Raw genomic sequence first — 17,457 nt, 5'->3', positions numbered from 1 at the left:
AAAAATTTCCAGGGAGTGTGATCAAGTCTGGAGACTTTTCTCCACATAAATATACTGGAGCTAAGGGTAAATTTATAATACTCTAAGCTTAGCAAGACCTCTGCTTCAAGGTCAGCCGGTATTGATCCAGTGGGAAAAACATCACGGCAGTCGCCCACGTAAATAGACAGGGCGGCACAAGAAGCAGGAGGGCAATGGCAAAAACTGCAAGGACTTTTCGCTGGGCGGAAAATCATGTGATAGCACTGTCAGCAGTGTTTCATTCCGGGAATGGAAACTGGGAAGCAGACTTCCTCAGCAGGCACGACCTCCACCCGGCAGAATGGAAACTTCATCGGGAAGTTTTCCACATGATTGTAAACCGTTGGGAAATACCAAAGGTGGACATGATGGCGTCCCGTCTGAACAAAAAACGGGACAGGTATTGCGCCAGGTTAAGAGACCCTCAGGCAATAGCTGTGGACGTTCTGGTAACACCATGGATGTACCAGTCGGTGTATGTGTTCCATCCTCTGCTTCTCATACCTAAGGTACTGAGACTTATAAGACGTAGAGGAGTAAGAACTATACTCATGGCTCCGGATTGGCCAAGAAGGATTTGGTACCCGGAACTTCAAGAGATGCTCACAGAGGACTTGTGGCCTCTGCCGCTAAGAAGGGACTTGTTTCAGCAAGTACCATGTCTGTTCCAAGACTTACCGCAGCTGCGTTTGACGGCATGGCGGTGGAACGCCGGATCCTAAGGGAAAAAGGCATTCCGGAAGAGGTCATTCCTACCCTGGTCAAAGCTAGAAAGGAGGTGACCGCACAACATTATCACCACATGTGGCAAAAATATGTTGCGTGGTGTGAGGCCAGAAAGGCCCCACGAAGAAATTTCAACTCGGTCGATTCCTGCATTTCCTGCAAACGGGAGTGTCTATGGGCCTCAAATTGGGGTCCATTAAGGTTCAAATTTCGGCCCTGTCGATTTTCTTCCAGAAAGAAGTGGCTTCAGTTCCTGAAGTCCAGAAGTTTGTCAAGGGAGTATTGCATATACAACCCCCTTTTGTGCCTCCAGTGGCACTGTGGGATCTCAACGTAGTTCTGGGATTCCTCAAATCACATTGGTTTAAAACCAGTCAAATCTGTGGATTTGAAGCATCTCACATGAAAAGTGACCATGCTCTTGGCCCTGGCCTGGACCAGGCGAGTGTCAAATTGGTGGTTTTTTTCTCAAAAAAGCCCATATCTGGTTGTCCATTTGGACAGGGCAGAGCTGCGGACTCGTCCCCAGTTCTCTCCCTAAGGTGGTGTCAGTGTTTCACCTGAACCAGCTTATTTTGGTGCCTTGCGCCTACTAGGGACTTGGAGGACTCCAGGTTGCTAGATGTTGTCAGGGCCCTGTAAATATAGGTTCCAGGACGGCTGGAGTCAGGAAAACTGACTTGCTGTTATCCTGTATGCACCCAACAAACTGGGTGCTCTTGCTTCTAAGCAGACTATTGCTAGTTGGATGTGTAATACAATTCAGCTTGCACATTCTGTGGCAGGCCTGCCACAGCCAAAATATGTAAATGCCCATTCCACAAGGAAGGTGGGCTTATCTTGGGCGGCTGCCCGAGGGGTCTCGGCTTTACAACTTTGCCGAGCGGCTATTTAGTCAGGGGCAAACACGTTGGTAAAATCCTACAAATTTGATACCCTGGCTAAGGAGGACCTGGAGTTCTCTCATTCGGTGCTGCAGTGTCATCCGCACTCTCCCGCCCGTTTGGGAGCTTTGGTATTATCCCCATGGTCCTTTCAGGAACCCCAGCATCCACTAGGACGATAGAGAAAATAAGAATTTACTTACCGATAATTCTATTTCTCGGAGTCCGTAGTGGATGCTGGGCGCCCATCCCAAGTGCGGATTATCTGCAATACTTGTACATAGTTACAAAAATCGGGTTATTATTGTTGTGAGCCATCTTTTCAGAGGCTCCGCTGTTATCATACTGTTAACTGGGTTCAGATCACAGGTTGTACAGTGTGATTGGTGTGGCTGGTATGAGTCTTACCCGGGATTCAAAATCCTTCCTTATTGTGTACGCTCGTCCGGGCACAGTATCCTAACTGAGGCTTGGAGGAGGGTCATAGGGGGAGGAGCCAGTGCACACCACCTGATCCTAAAGCTTTACTTTTTGTGCCCTGTCTCCTGCGGAGCCGCTATTCCCCATGGTCCTTTCAGGAACCCCAGCATCCACTACGGACTCCGAGAAATAGAATTATCGGTAAGTAAATTCTTATTTTCTCTGACGTCCTAAGTGGATGCTGGGGACTCCGTCAGGACCATGGGGATTAGCGGCTCCGCAGGAGACAGGGCACAAAACTAAAGCTTTAGGATCAGGTGGTGTGTACTGGCTCCTCCCCCTATGACCCCCCTCCAAGCCTCAGTTAGGTTTTTGTGCCCGTCCGAGCAGGGTGCAATCTAGGTGGCTCTCTTAAGGAGCTGCTTAGAAAAAGTTTTTAGGTTTCTTATTTTCAGTGAGTCCTGCTGGCAACAGGCTCACTGCATCGAGGGACTTAGGGGAGAGAAGTTCAACTCACCTGCGTGCAGGATGGATTGGCTTCTTAGGCTACTGGACACCATTAGCTCCAGAGGGAGTCGGAACACAGGTCTCACCCTGGGGTTCGTCCCGGAGCCGCGCCGCCGACCCCCCTTGCAGATGCTGAAGATTGAAGGTCCAGAAACCGGCGGCAGAAGGCTTTTCAGTCTTCATGAAGGTAGCGCACAGCACTGCAGCTGTGCGCCATTGTTGTCACACACTTCACACCAACGGTCACGGAGGGTGCAGGGCGTTGCTGGGGGCGCCCTGGGCAGCAATGTATAATACCTTATTCTGGCTAAAAATACATCACATATAGCCCCTGGAGGCTATATGGATGTATTTAACCCCTGCCAGGTCTCAGAAAAACGGGAGAAGAAGCCCGCCGAAAAGGGGGCGGGGCCTATTCTCCTCAGCACACAGCGCCATTTTCCCTCACAGAAATGCTGGTGGGAAGGCTCCCAGGCTCTCCCCTGCACTGCACTACAGAAACAGGGTTAAAACAGAGAGGGGGGGCACTTATTTGGCGATATGTATATATATATTAAAATGCTATAAGGGAAAAACACTTATATAAAGGTTGTCCCTGTATAATATAGCGTTTTTGGTGTGTGCTGGCAAACTCTCCCTCTGTCTCCCCAAAGGGCTAGTGGGGTCCTGTCCTCTATCAGAGCATTCCCTGTGTGTGTGCTGTGTGTCGGTACTTGTGTGTCGACATGTATGAGGACGATGTTGGTGAGGAGGCGGAGCAATTGCCGGTAATGGTGATGTCACTCTCTAGGGAGTCGACACCGGAATGGATGGCTTATTTAAGGAATTACGTGATAATGTCAACACGCTGCAAGGTCGGTTGACGACATGAGACGGCCGGCAAACCAATTAGTACCTGTCCAGGCGTCTAAAACACCGTCAGGGGCGTTAAAACGTCCTTTTTTACCTCAGTCGGTCGACACAGACACGGACACTGACTCCAGTGTCGACGGTGAAGAAACAAACATATTTTCCTTTAGGGCCACACGTTACTTGTTAAGGGCAATGAAGGAGATGTTACATATTTCTGATACTACAAGTACCACAAAAAAAGGGTATTATGTGGAGTGTGAAAAAACTACATGTGGTTTTTCCTGAATCAGATAAATTAAATGAAGTGTGTGATGATGCGTGGGTTTCCCCCGATAGAAAATTATTGGCGGTATACCCTTTCCCGCCAGAAGTTATGGCGCGTTGGGAAACACACCTTAGGGTGGATAAGGCGCTCACACGCTTATAAAAACAAGTGGCGTTACCGTCTCCAGATACGGACGCCCTCAAGGAGCCAACTGATAGGAGGTTGGAAAATATCCTAAAAAGTATATACACACATACTGGTGTTATACTGCGACCAGCGATCGCCTCAGCCTGGATGGGCAGCGCTGGGGTGGCTTGGTCGGATTCCCTGACTGGAAATATTGATACCCTTGACAGGGACAGTATTTTATTGACTATAGAGCATTTAAAAGATGCATTTCTATATATGCGAAACTCTGGCATCAAGAGTAAGTGCGATGTCCATATCTGCCAGACGATGTTTATGGACACGACAGTGGTCAGGTGATGCAGATTCCAAACGGCACATGGAAGTATTGCCGTATAAAGGGGAGGAGTTATTTGGGGTCGGTCCATCGGACCTGGTGGCCACGGCAACAGCTAGAAAATCCACCTTTTTTACCTCAAGTCACATCTCAGCAGAAAAAGACATAGTCTTTTCAGCCTCAGTCCTTTCGTCCCCATAATATCTGCCCAGGGATAGAGGTAAGGGAAGAAGACTGCAGCAGGCAGCCCATTCCCAGGAACAGAAGCCTTCCACCGCTTCTGCCAAGTCCTCAGCATGACGCTGGGGCCGTACAAACAGGTGCGGTGGGGGGTCGTCTCAAGAGTTTCAGCACGCAGTGGGCTCACTCGCAAGTGGACCCCTGGATCCTACAAGTAGTATCCCAGGGGTACAGATTGGAAATTCGAGACGTCTCCCCCTCGCAAGTTCCTGAAGTTTGCTTTACCAACGTCTACCTCCGACAGGGAGGCAGTATTGGAAACAATTCACAAGCTGTATTCCCAGCAGGTGATAATCACAGTACCCCTCCTACAACAAGTAAAGGGGTATTATTCCACACTATATTGTGGTACTGAAGCCAGACGGCTCGGTGAGACCTATTCTAAATGGAGTCACTCAGAGCAGTGATAGCGAACCAGGAAGAAGGGGACTATATGGTGTCCCTGGACATCAAGGATGCTTACCTCCATGTCCAAATTTGCCCTTCTCACAAAGGGTACCTCAGGTTCGTGGTACTAAACTGTCACTATCAGTTTCAGACGCTGCCGTTTGGATTGTCCACGGCACCCCGGGTCTTTACCAAGGTAATGGCCGAAATGATGATTCTTCTTCAAAGAAAAGGCGTCTTAATTATCCCTTACTTGGACGATCTCCTGATAAGGGCAAGGTCCAGAGAACAGTTGGAGGTCTGAGTAGCACTATCTCAAGTAGTTCTACGACAGCACGGGTGGATTCTAAATATTCCAAAATCGCAGCGGTCTCCGACGACACGTCTGCTGTCCCTAGGGATGATTCTGGACACAGTCCAGAAAAAGGTGTTTCTCCCGGAGGAGAAAGCCAGGGAGTTATCCGAGCTAGTCAGGAACCTCCAAAAACCAGGAAAAGTGTCAGTGCATCATTGCACAAGGGTCCTGGGAAAAATGGTGGCTTCTTACGAAGCGATTCCATTCGGCAGATTTCACGCAAGAACTTTTCAGTGGGATCTGCTGGACAAATGGTCCGGATCGCATCTTCAGATGCATCAGCGGATAACCCTGTCTCCAAGGACAAGGGTGTCTCTTCTGTGGTGGCTGCAGAGTGCTCATCTACTAAAGGGCCACAGTTATGCATTCAGGACTGGGTCCTGGTGACCACGGATTCCAGCTTGAAAGGCTGGCGAGCAGTCACACAGGGAAAAAATTTCCAGGGAGTGTGATATAGTCTGGAGACTTCTCTCCACATAAATATACTGGAGCTAAGGGCAATTTACAATGCTCTAAGCTTAGCAAGACCTCTGCTTCAAGGTCAGCCGGTATTGATCCAGTGGGACAACATCACGGCAGTCGCCCACGTAAACAGACAGGGCGGCACAAGAAGCAGGAGGACAATGGCAGAAACTGCAAGGATTCTTCGCTGGGCGGAAAATCATGTGATAGCACTGTCAGCAGTTTTTCATTCCGGGAGTGGACAACTGGGAAGCAGACTTCCTCAGCACGACCTCCACCCGGGAGAGTGGGGACTTCATCGAGAAGTTTTTTCCACATGATTGTGCACCGTTGGGAAAGACAAAAGGTGGACATGATGGCGTCCCGCCTGAACAAAAAACTGGACAGGTATTGCGCCAGGTCAAGAGACCCTCAGGCAATAGCTGTGGACGTTCTGGTAACACCAGGGGTGTACCAGTCGGTGTATGTGTTCCCTCCTCTGCTTCTCATACCAAAGGTACTGAGAATTATAAGACGTAGAGGAGTAAGAACTATACTCGTGGCTCCGGATGGGCCAAGAAGGACTTGGTACCCGGAACTTCAAGAGATGCTCACAGAGGACTCAGGGCCTCTGCCGATAAGAAGGGACTTGTTTCAGCAAGTACCAGGTCTGTTCCAAGACTTACCGCGGCTGCGTTTGACGGCATGGCAGTTGAACGCCGGATCCTAAGGGAAAAAGGCATTCCGGAAGAGGTCATTCCTACCCTGGTCAAAGCCAGGAAGGAGGTGACCGCACAACATTATCACCACATGTGGCGAAAATATGTTGCGTGGTGTGAGGCCAGGAAGGCCCCACGAAGAAATTTCAACTCGGTCGATTCCTGCATTTCCTGCAAACAGGAGTGTCTATGGGCCTCAAATTGGGGTCCATTAAGGTTCAAATTTCGGCCCTGTCGATTTTCTTCCAGAAAGAATTGGCTTCAGTTCCTGAAGTCCAGAAATTTGACAAGGGAGTACTGCATATACAACCCCCTTTTGTGCCTCCAGTGGCACTGTGGGATCTCAACGTAGTCCTGGGATTCCTCAAATCACGTTGGTTTAAACCGCTCAAATCTGTGGATTTGAAATATCTCACATGGAAAGTGACCATGATGTTGGCCCTGGCCTCGGCCAGGCGAGTGTCAGAATTGGCGGCTTTGTCTCACAAAAGCCCATATCTGATTGTCCATTCGGACAGGGCAGAGCTGCGGACTCGTCCCCAGTTTCTCCCTAAGTTGGTGTCAGCGTTTCATCTGAACCAGCTTATTGTGGTACCTGCGGCTACTAGAGACTTGGAGGACTCCAAGTTGCTAGATGTTGTCAGGGCCCTGAAAATATAGATTTCCAGGACGGCTGGAGTCAGGAAAACTGACTTGCTGTTATCCTGTATGCACCCAAAAAACTGGGTGCTCTTGCTTCTAAGCAGACGATTGCTAGTTGAATGTGTAGTACAATTCAGCTTGCACATTCTGTGGCAGGACTGCCACAGCCAAAATATATATAAATGCCCATTCCACAAGGAAGGTGGGCTCATCTTGGGCGACTGCCCGAGGGGTCTCGGCTTTACAACTTTGCCGAGCTGCTACTTGGTCAGGGGCACACCCTGGCTGAGGAGGACCTGGAGTTCTCTCACTCGGTGCTGCAGAGTCATCCGCACTCTCCCGCCCGTTTGGGAGCTTTGGTATAATCCCCATGGTCCTGACGGAGTCCCCAGCATCCACTTAGGACGTCAGAGAAAATAAGATTTTACTTACCGATAAATCTATTTCTCGTAGTCCGTAGTGGATGCTGGGCGCCCATCCCAAGTGCGGATTGTCTGCAATACTTGTACATAGTTGTTGTTACAAAAAAATCGGGTTGTTATTGTTGTGAGCCGTCTGTTCAGAGGCTCCTACGTTTGTCATACTGTTAACTGGGTTCAGATCACAAGTTATACGGTGTGATTGGTGTGGCTGGTATGAGTCTTACCCGGGATTCAATATCCTTCCTTATTGTGTACGCTCGTCCGGGCACAGTATCCTAACTGAGGCTTGGAGGGGGGTCATAGGGGGAGGAGCCAGTACACACCACCTGATCCTAAAGCTTTAGTTTTGTGCCCTGTCTCCTGCGGAGCCGCTAATCCCCATGGTCCTGACGGAGTCCCCAGCATCCACTACGGACTACGAGAAATAGATTTATCGGTAAGTAAAATCTTATTGTTGCCCATAGCAACCAATCAAATTCTACTTCTCATTTATCTAGCACCTTCTAGAATATAGTACCTGTAATCTGCTATGGGCAACATCCCATCTTAAATAGAACTCCCATCTTAGTAAATTTATCTCGAAGTCACCTAGGGCCATGTCCTCGTGACTTGCAGCATGTCCTAATAACTTGCAGCTGAGTCCCTGTGACGTGAGACCATACTCCCTTTTCCCGTGCGCCCGTCCCTACCACATTAATTTGCAACGTTTCATCATTTCACAAACTGTTAATAAACTGACCATATTTATTATTCTTTCACCGCAGTCACACTTATAGTGGTTTAGTTTCATTTAGGCAAACGTTCCCCTTCACACCAATCCACCTTCTATTTGTGTTACGGGGAGAGCCTGGGAACTGGGAAGGGGAGGGGCGTGGCCATGCACTATTTTCCTGTAGTGTGCGCCACCACAATGCACAGAGAGGGAGTGGTCATGCCATGCCCCTGTCTGCCCGTTCCCCATGACACAAATAGGGCAGCAGTCTTTGCTTTCAGGACCATGGAACATACCGGCGCTATATATATATAAACATTAACAAATAATAAAGAAACAATAACTCTACAATGAAGGCAAAGTCATACCTTGACCGCCATCCCATACACATCAGTGCTGATGGAACCTCCAGTTGGAATGGAATTGGGTACAGACACTGTGCTGGTCTCGGAGATGTACACATAGGATATTGGGATGTGTAATTCCCGGCTTGCAATCTAGTATGCAGGTAAAAGTAGATTTGTGTCATCTGAAATGGCATTACACCGTCCCCGGGAGACACTGACATGCATTTAATGGTAAGGTAAGCTCAACGAGTGTTACTTAGAACAGCTTTCAATGATTATTCTTAGCTCTGCTGTACAGTATGTCCTCAGTCTTCAATGTGAATCAAAGTGAATAAAGGCCAGATAGCATAGGGAGTGCAGTAATGTGTCATTACAGAGAGGTCATAGAGGGCTCCCATCAACCTTACCAGCAACATCTTTCTATAGGAAACAGAGCTCAGACATCCCAACAAATATACTGTGTACACTTGTATAAGGGACCGGTCATTCACCGGCTCGCTAGCTGTCTTGTCCAACAAATGTCTCTCTCTCCCCCCCCCCCCCTCCAATGAGGGGGAAGAGGGGGCGGGGCTTCCCTGCAGCTCTCTAATGCACAACCGGTACTGTAGGAAGACTTTAGGCTGCTTATAGAATATGTAATGTATCAATATTATCTTGATTACCTTTTTCTAAAACATTGCACTGCTTAATAAATCTCTACTTACCCTCAGAAAGTAACAAGATATATCTGCAAGGTTGTTGACCCAAGGACAGCAGAAATCGTCCCCAGCGCAGTTCATCCAGTGATAGATATGGGTATGGTATGATTTGTCCACAGTGATCATGTCGGCAACCATCGTTTGTAGCTGCAGCCCCTAGAAGCTGAGTAGGGCTGACGGAAAGGCAGAGGAGTGGCTTACCGTGGGAAGTGCTATCTGCTAATCTCAGCCCGGATTGGCAGTCTCAGGAGGAGAGAACACCAGGGGAGGGACAGCCTGTCCGGCAGTTGATTAGCAGATAGCGCCAGTATTAAATTTTGGACATGAAAGGCACACCGGGGGCAGTGGTGTAGCAATAGCAGACCCTGTGGTGGCTTGGAGACGCTGGGTGGCTTGTGGGCTCTAGGGATCTGTGGGGGCTATTGCTATGCCACTGGCTGGACCTGGAGATACTTGTCTGCGGTCCTGTCGCGGGTCTGCGGTCCTGTCGCACCTGCCCCCATTGAAAATGTCCCTCCCAAAATGGCCACGACTCAGTCTAGACATTCAGAGGCAACAGCCATTTTGGGAAGGACATTTTTAATGGGGGCAAGCACGACAGGACCGCAGACACCCAGCGGCGGCCGGACAATGAACAGAACCCCTGACAACAAGCAGGACGATTTCAATGGGGGCCCGACACAACAGGACTATGGAGTTGTGTGATTTGTCCCTGAAAATTCCCAGGAATGGCTGGAGTTCAGTATGTTTGTAGATTATTTTATCATTCTTTAATATATAAAAAAAAAAAAGGTTCACACTACATAGCAATAGCACAGAATATAGGAATCTTCATACCTGCATCACCTTTGTGTTTACGCCCTGGCCCAATTCCACCCCTCCGTGACTGACCAGAACTTTCCCATCTCTGTAGATATGAACCAGAGCTGAGGCCTAAGGAGAAAGGCCCAATGGATAAGAAAATACGCATGATGTGAAGGAACAGAGGTACATATACTGTAATAAACTTAAAGGAAATGTGTCAAACCTTGGTGAGAGATATAGTAGAGTGGGTGCTCAAAGACTTCTAGATAAATGACAGTTATTAGCTGATTAGTTGCTGTGCGCAACCATAGGCGGATCCAGGGGGGGGGGGGGGGCACTGGGGCACGTGCCCCCCCCCTGTCGTTTCTGGCTTGCTTTTATTTTCGAAAGGAGAACAGCAGCAGCACTACTGCTATTTCCGTCAGTCAGATTTGATAAAAGAGCCGGCAGGCACTAGGACCCACCGCTGCGCTAACAGCAGGTCGGTGTGGTAACCAATGGGGATGCTGGAGTTGCACTGCAACCTACCTTCCCCACTGCCAGCCAGCCAAAGTCCAGCCCAGGCGCGGGGTTCAAATGCTAGCATCGAGTAAGACTGTTACTTATGGCGGCTCAGAAGGCTTCATTAGCCCTCACTGCACCGCACAGTTTCCCAGCACTTCCTCCTCCACTTCCTTTACCACCATGCTAGGTGCAGTTACACTCAGCCTCAGCTTTGGGAAGGCGGCCCGTGTGATTGTGATAGGGCTGTCCTGCAGATGTCTTATGCTGCTTGTTGGAGATCCAGCTGGCTGCTTCTGCCAATCAAAGATGGGCAGTTCTTGTCCTGCAGTCTGAGTCTCAGTGCAGTGTCCAAAACAAGGTATGCTGCACCTGCCACCACCAACTAAACACTATAATAATTATATTGTGCTGGGGTGCCTTCCAGGCTCCCATAACTAATGGAACAGGTGACCAACATTTCAAGGCCCAATCAGCCTTTTCATCTGGGTGAAACTTTGGCAATAAACCAGGATGCGCTCCTACAGCCAATCATTACCTGATGGCGTATTCTGTGAAGCCACGCCCCCTGTCATACCACTCCTCTTATCTGGGAGCACGCGTGCCTTAGGTGCATGTAAATATAACTATTACCGTTCCCCTATCATGGTACCCCCCCCCCCCTTTCGTTTTCTTCTGTCCCGCCCCTGTGCGCAACTGCTCCTATTTATTTCTCTCCAAGGCTTGATAGGTCTCCCCATGTCTATTTGTTCATTTGTTTTAGTGGTCGTAGCATCTTTTGGACATTATTTATTGTCCTGATGATATCCCAATTACCGTCAACCCATGAGCAGCCACAAAGCCACAGGTATCTCCAGAAGGTGTGAGCTGGAATAAGTTAGGTGCTGTCTCTGAGGTGCTCACAGGGTGATTGCGGGTCTTTTATTGCATAGCTCCGGGAACAGACCATGTAGCTCCAGCCACGTGGCTAATTGAATCTGCCCCATAATGAGATACACTTTGCAATGCCTTACATAAACCCCAGACAGAAAAGTATAAGTATAATTTCTCTCCAAAAATGTCATCAATATATCTTCTCTAGATCCTCAGAGGAAACCAGCGGCATTTAGCAAACACAAGATATAGGTACGTTCCTTAGCAAGCATTATAGCAGAATACAGCCTTTTGTTGCACTGACCTGGTGATACATTTTCTCTACAAACCCGACGGTGAATTTGAGGGGAATGATGGCGATGCCTCGCTTCTTCCAGTAGTTCTCTTTGTTGAACTTTTGGATTTGGACTCTTCGGCCGACGTAAGACGACTTTTCCATGCACTCCTTCCAGCACCGAGTCAGATTGGTGGCGTCAAACTCCTGATTATAATGTGTCCGGCCGATGCCTTGGTACATGTTCTTCTCTCTGACCTAGCAAACATCACACGTTGAGCACATGCCAGTCACTGCCTGTACTGCGCATCCATTTCTGTCAGCGACAAAGACCAGAGAGGTGCAAACGTGCTGGACACGCAGCCCAGTCAGTGAAGGATTATAGGTTGTTTTAAGAAAAACTGCCTCATATGTTGAGAACAGCCAATAGATAAATCGGCGTCTTTGTGTGATATTCCTCACCTGGTGGGGGGGCAGACCGCACTTTACGGCCACAGCATCCATTATTGTCTCTGTGACCAGCCCTGTCTGAGGAAAGCCGAAGCCTCGGAAGGCGGTGTTAGACGGCAGGTTCGTCTTGCAAGCCTTAGCGCGGCAAGTAAGGTTGGGGAAGCTGTACGAATTGTCCATCTTAATCAGAGCAATAACTAGAACCTGAGAAGAAACAAGAGACAGTAAGCCGACAATGCCATATACAGTACACTGTAATGTCTATTGTATACAGTTATCCTCAGAGACCGTACACAGAGGCTACAATGGGATACAGGGGTGCAGGGGGGCTTTCGTGGTGGGGGTGTGGGGGGGAAGGAACGTCAGGGAGGCATAACCCCCAAGATATTGTGGTATCCGGACTCCAGGTCGACAGCACAAAGGTCGACACACCTTAGGTTGACATGGACAAAAGGTCGACATGGACAAAAGGTCGACAGGAACAAGGTCGACATGGAAAAAGGTCGACATGAGTTTTTCACGATTTTTTTCTTTTTTTGAACCTTTTCATACTTAACGATCCACGTGGACTACGATTGGAATGGTAAAGTGTGCCGAGCGAAGCGGTAGCGGAGCGAAGGCACCATGCCCGAAGCATGGCGAGCGAAGCGAACCATGCGAGGGGACGCGGTGCACTAATTGGGGTTCCCGGTAACTCTACGAAGAAAGTGACACAAAAAAAACAATAAAAACTCATGTCGACCTTTTTCCATGTCGACCTTGTTCCTGTCGACCTTTTGTCCATGTCGACCTTTTGTCAATGTCAACATAAGGTGTGTCAACCAATTGGCGTCGACCTAAGGTGTGTCGACCTTTGTGCTGTCGACCCTCAGTCCCAGACCCAGATATTGTAGCCACACCCCAGGGGCACACGCTGACACTATTTGGTGGAATGCAGCCTCTTCACAGTGCCCTGTATTCAGACCGACCACAACCTTCTTGTACCTGGGCCTGATGCATATTATGGCATAATTACATATATTTATAGTACATGCATGCCAACCTGTCAGTCCACAGTGATGTAACTGTGTGTCCTATATAAACGCCAAGTACCACACATTACAGAATTCCAGTTTATAAGGAGTGAGAAACACAAAGCAGACGGTAACTTTGGGCCCAATTCAGACCTGATTGCAGCAGCAGATTGGTTCTCTAATGAGCAAAACCATGTGCACTGCAGGTGGGGCAGATGTAACATGTGCAGAGAGAGTTAGATTTGGGTGGGGTGTGTTCAAACTGAAATCTAAATTGCAGTGTAAGAATAAAGCAGCCAGTATTTACCCTGCACAGAAACAAAATAACCCACCCAAATCTAACTCTCTCTGCACATGATATATCTACCCCCCATGCAGTGCAGATTGGTGGTCATTCCGAGTTGTTCGCTCGCTAGCAGTTTTTAGCAGCCGTGCAAACGCTAAGCCGCCGACCACTGGGAGTGTATTGTAGCTTAGCAGAAGTGCGAACAAAAGGATCGCAGAACGGCTGAAAAATAAATATTGTGCAGTTTCTGAGTAGCTTCAGCCCTACTCAGCGCTTTCAGTTCTGGATTTTGTCACAAACACGCCCTGCGTTCGCCCAGCCACGCTTACGTTTCCCCAGCCCCGCCTGCGTTTTTATCTGGCACGCCTGCGTTTTTCCGCTCACTCCCTGAAAACGGTCAGTTGACACCCAGAAACGCCCACTTCATGTCAATCACTCTGCGGCGGCCATTGCGACTGAAAAGCTTTGCTAGACCTTGTGTGAAAATACATCGGCCGCTGTGAAAGTACGTTGCGCGTGCACACTGCGCCGCATATGCATGCGCAGAAGTGCCGCTTTTTCACTTAATCACTGCGCTGCAAACATTTTTATCTTGTGATCAACTCGGAATGACCCGCATGGTTTTGCCCATTAGAGAACAAATTTGCTGCTGCGATCAGGTCTGAATTAAGCCCTTATTCTGGCGGCTCATGCTTGGAAGAGCGAGGTTTACGTACCAGGATAGACTCATCCAGGCTGCACCCTGCGTTGGTGTAGAACGATACATCCGCTCCTACTATTTTGCCGTCATTCATAAATCCAACCTGCAACAGGATAACAAAGGCTGACAATGAGCCAATAGTCAGGCGGCTGCATTCTATGACCTGCAGTGACCCAATGTATTCCTCTCACTTTGTATATCCCTTTGAAAGGATGGCGACCTGCAGTCATTAGCATGTCCTCATCACGCTCTAGAACGCAGCGAATTGGCCGTTTGGTTCTGAAATAAAATGGCAGAATTTGCATTCAATTCATTATATGACAATATGTAAAATAAAACAGCACAGAATGAATAGATTGGACCCGACATGTACAGATAGATGAAGGTATATAGGTAGTTCACAATTACATTGAAATATTACTTACTCGGACCACAAGGGTAGATGCGGCTACACCGTAGCAACCATTCAGGTTACAGCTACCAGTTTATAGAATCCACTAGATAGAGGATAACTAGAATCTGATTGGTTGCTATAGGCAACATCCCTACTTATCCTCGGCAGAAGGTGTCATAAATCTCGACCACACGTAGCTCACACATGGAAATAGAAATGAGAGACCATGGAGTAATTTTCAATTGGTCAACATCGACACAAAATCGACCACAGTGTTTTTGTTCGATTATGAATTTGATGGTCCATTGGTTTCTATTTGAAGTTCTAAATGTGTTTTATGCACCCTCAATAGAAACCAAAAATAGACTAAAAATCGACCAAATTATACAAAAGCATCCCTATTGGCCAAGACATGTCACATGCACTGTATTACCCCCACACACCTTTGTTCCAGTGCTAATTTGCATATTGACGGGTTTTTAAAAAAAAATAATTTTTGTGCCTTTAAATGCCTGATGTATGCAGCCAGAGTGCCCACCATGGGGATACGGTCATTAGGTCGACAACACTTAGGTCGACAGTCATTAGGTCGACCACCATTGGTCGACATGGTCACTAGGTCACCATGGTCATTAGGTTGGCATGTTCTAAAAGGTCAACGTGAGTTTTTCCCTTTCTGTTACATTTTTTGAACTTTTTCATACTTTACGATCCACGTGGACTACGATTGGGAATAGTAACCTGTGCCGAGCGCAGCGGTAGCCTAGCGAGGCACCACGCCCGAAGCTGCGACTGGACACGGTGCACCAATTGGGGTTCCACGTCACTTTACAAAGAAAACAACACCAAAAAAAGTAAAAAAAACTCACGTCGACTTTTTTCCATATCGACCTAGTACGGGTGTAGTATGTGTTGGCGGCGGTCGGGCTCCCGGCGACCAGCATACCGGTGCCAGAATCCCGACCACCGGCATACCGACAGCTGGGTGAGTGCAAATGAGCCCCTTACGGGCTCGCTGAGGGCACGGTGGCACGCTACGCACGTCACACTATCTATTCTCCCTCCAGGGGGGTTGTGGACCCCCAAGAGGGAGAAAAGTTGTCGGTATCCCGGCGGTCGGGATTCTGGCGCCAGTATGGTGGTCGTCGGGAGCCCGGCCACCGGCAACCTGAAGACCACCCACCTAGTACATGTGCTAGTACCGACCTAGTACATGTATATTGACCTAGTAACCATGTCGAACTAATGCATGTCGACCAATAGTGGTCGACCTAAGCACTGTTGACCTAAGTGTGGTCGACCTAATGACCCACCATACCCCCACCATGCTTCTCTCCCATGTTGAGGTTTCAGACAATTCCACATGGTTTGAAATCAGATAGAACTGTTTCTGATGGTTCTATTTGAAATGTTGATTTTTGGCCGATTTTCGTTCGATTTTACAAATCGATTGTTAGTAATTCTTCAGTTTGCATCAGCCACACCAGGATCATCAATATTATCCAGTGTCCTTTATTTATTTTTTTGGGTGATTTTCGATCGATTTTGCTTATTTTTACCTTTAAAAAAATCTCCAACATGCAAAATCGACTAAAATTGGTGGAAAACACAATATCGACCGGTAGTGAATATACCCCCACAGGTGAGCGAGACGGAGGCGGCAGTGATGTACTTATGCTGTCGTGTTTACAGAGGGCAAGGAGGGCTGACATAGAAGCAATAAATAGGGTAATGAGAAGCAACCAATGCATATATTCATACAGTAGGGTAGATGTATCAAGCCTTGGAGAGAGATAAAGTGGAGGAGGTGAACATCATAACCAATCAGCCTCTATCATTTAGCTAGCATAGTCTAATTAACAGTTATAAGCTGACTGGTTGCTATGTTCAGCTTCTCCAATTTCTCTCTCAATGGTTTGAGACATGTCCGCCAGTATGAGATACATTTGGAAGGTAGGTTGGAGAATGGTACAGAAAAATTATACAAGTCAATAAATATGAAGGTACTCAGGAGAGGGTAGACAAGACATATGGGCATAGAAAACGTTTGGTCCCTTTGGTCGCCCTTACTTGCGCCTCTGTAAATCCAGTGATAGCATGTACATTGCACAATAGACAATCATACACTTGTAGATGAAGAACTGTAGCGGAATGCTTATTCTAAGATGTATTTGTACAACCACTCACTTTTGGGCAGCCACTGCTGCTGCAGATGCAAATATGCCCGGTTTGGTAATTTTGCCTCCAAATGCTCCTCCAACTCTCTTTACATGAGACATTATCCTGTTAGACGGGACATTTAGGACAGACGCCACCGTAAGCTGGAAGTAAAGTCAGTGCATCAAGAAGAGATAAAGTTTGTAACTGTCAATAAATAATATTTTTGTGCAGCATTGCTTAAAAGCATCTTAAATTCATAATACATTGGAAATGCTATATATTATCGTGTGTTTGTACCAAAACTACTTATACTACTACATAGTATCAGGGTCAGACTGGGTCATGTAGGGCCCACCGGGGATATATAGTGGTAGAGGCCCATGTTTAGGGGTGTGGCCAGTCTCTAGAGGTGGTGTGCCCAGCCGCCACATTGGTTTGCCTAAACATTTTGCATGGGTTGGTCTCCTAGATAAATAATAAGAATTTACTTACCGATAATTCTATTTCTCGGAGTCCGTAGTGGATGCTGGGGTTCCTGAAAGGACCATGGGGAATAGCGGCTCCGCAGGAGACAGGGCACAAAAAAGTAAAGCTTTTACCAGATCAGGTGGTGTGCACTGGCTCCTCCCCCTATGACCCTCCTCCAGACTCCAGTTAGGTACTGTGCCCGGACGAGCGTACACAATAAGGGAGGCAATTTGAATCCCGGGTAAGACTCATACCAGCCACACCAATCACACCGTACAACTTGTGATCTAAACCCAGTTAACAGTATGATAACAGAAAGAGCCTCTTAAAGATGGCTCCTTAACAATATAACCCGAATTTGTTAACAATAACTATGTACAGTATTGCAGATAATCCGCACTTGGGATGGGCGCCCAGCATCCACTACGGACTC

General features: G+C 47.9%; 1 protein-coding gene across 5 annotated transcripts in view; it reads right to left on the bottom strand.

The window, feature by feature from the left end:
- The window catches only part of LOC134944371 (aldehyde oxidase 1-like), a 267,367-nt gene that overhangs the window by 52,118 nt on the left and 197,792 nt on the right, over positions 1-17,457 (bottom strand). For all 5 annotated transcript variants that reach the window (XM_063932949.1, XM_063932950.1, XM_063932951.1 and 2 more), the window contains 7 exons: positions 16,584-16,717; positions 14,194-14,281; positions 14,019-14,105; positions 12,016-12,207; positions 11,584-11,811; positions 9,939-10,034; positions 8,425-8,553 (listed from right to left, as the gene is read on the bottom strand). In XM_063932949.1, the coding sequence (XP_063789019.1) occupies positions 8,425-8,553; positions 9,939-10,034; positions 11,584-11,811; positions 12,016-12,207; positions 14,019-14,105; positions 14,194-14,281; positions 16,584-16,717 (954 nt within the window). The remainder of the gene's footprint in view (positions 1-8,424; positions 8,554-9,938; positions 10,035-11,583; positions 11,812-12,015; positions 12,208-14,018; positions 14,106-14,193; positions 14,282-16,583; positions 16,718-17,457) is intronic.

The sequence above is a fragment of the Pseudophryne corroboree genome, chromosome 7 (assembly GCF_028390025.1).
Source record: "Pseudophryne corroboree isolate aPseCor3 chromosome 7, aPseCor3.hap2, whole genome shotgun sequence".
In the NCBI taxonomy this organism is placed as follows: Eukaryota; Metazoa; Chordata; class Amphibia; order Anura; family Myobatrachidae; genus Pseudophryne; species Pseudophryne corroboree.
Note: the sequence above shows the minus strand (reverse complement) of the source record. Positions and strands in the feature narration are given on the sequence as shown.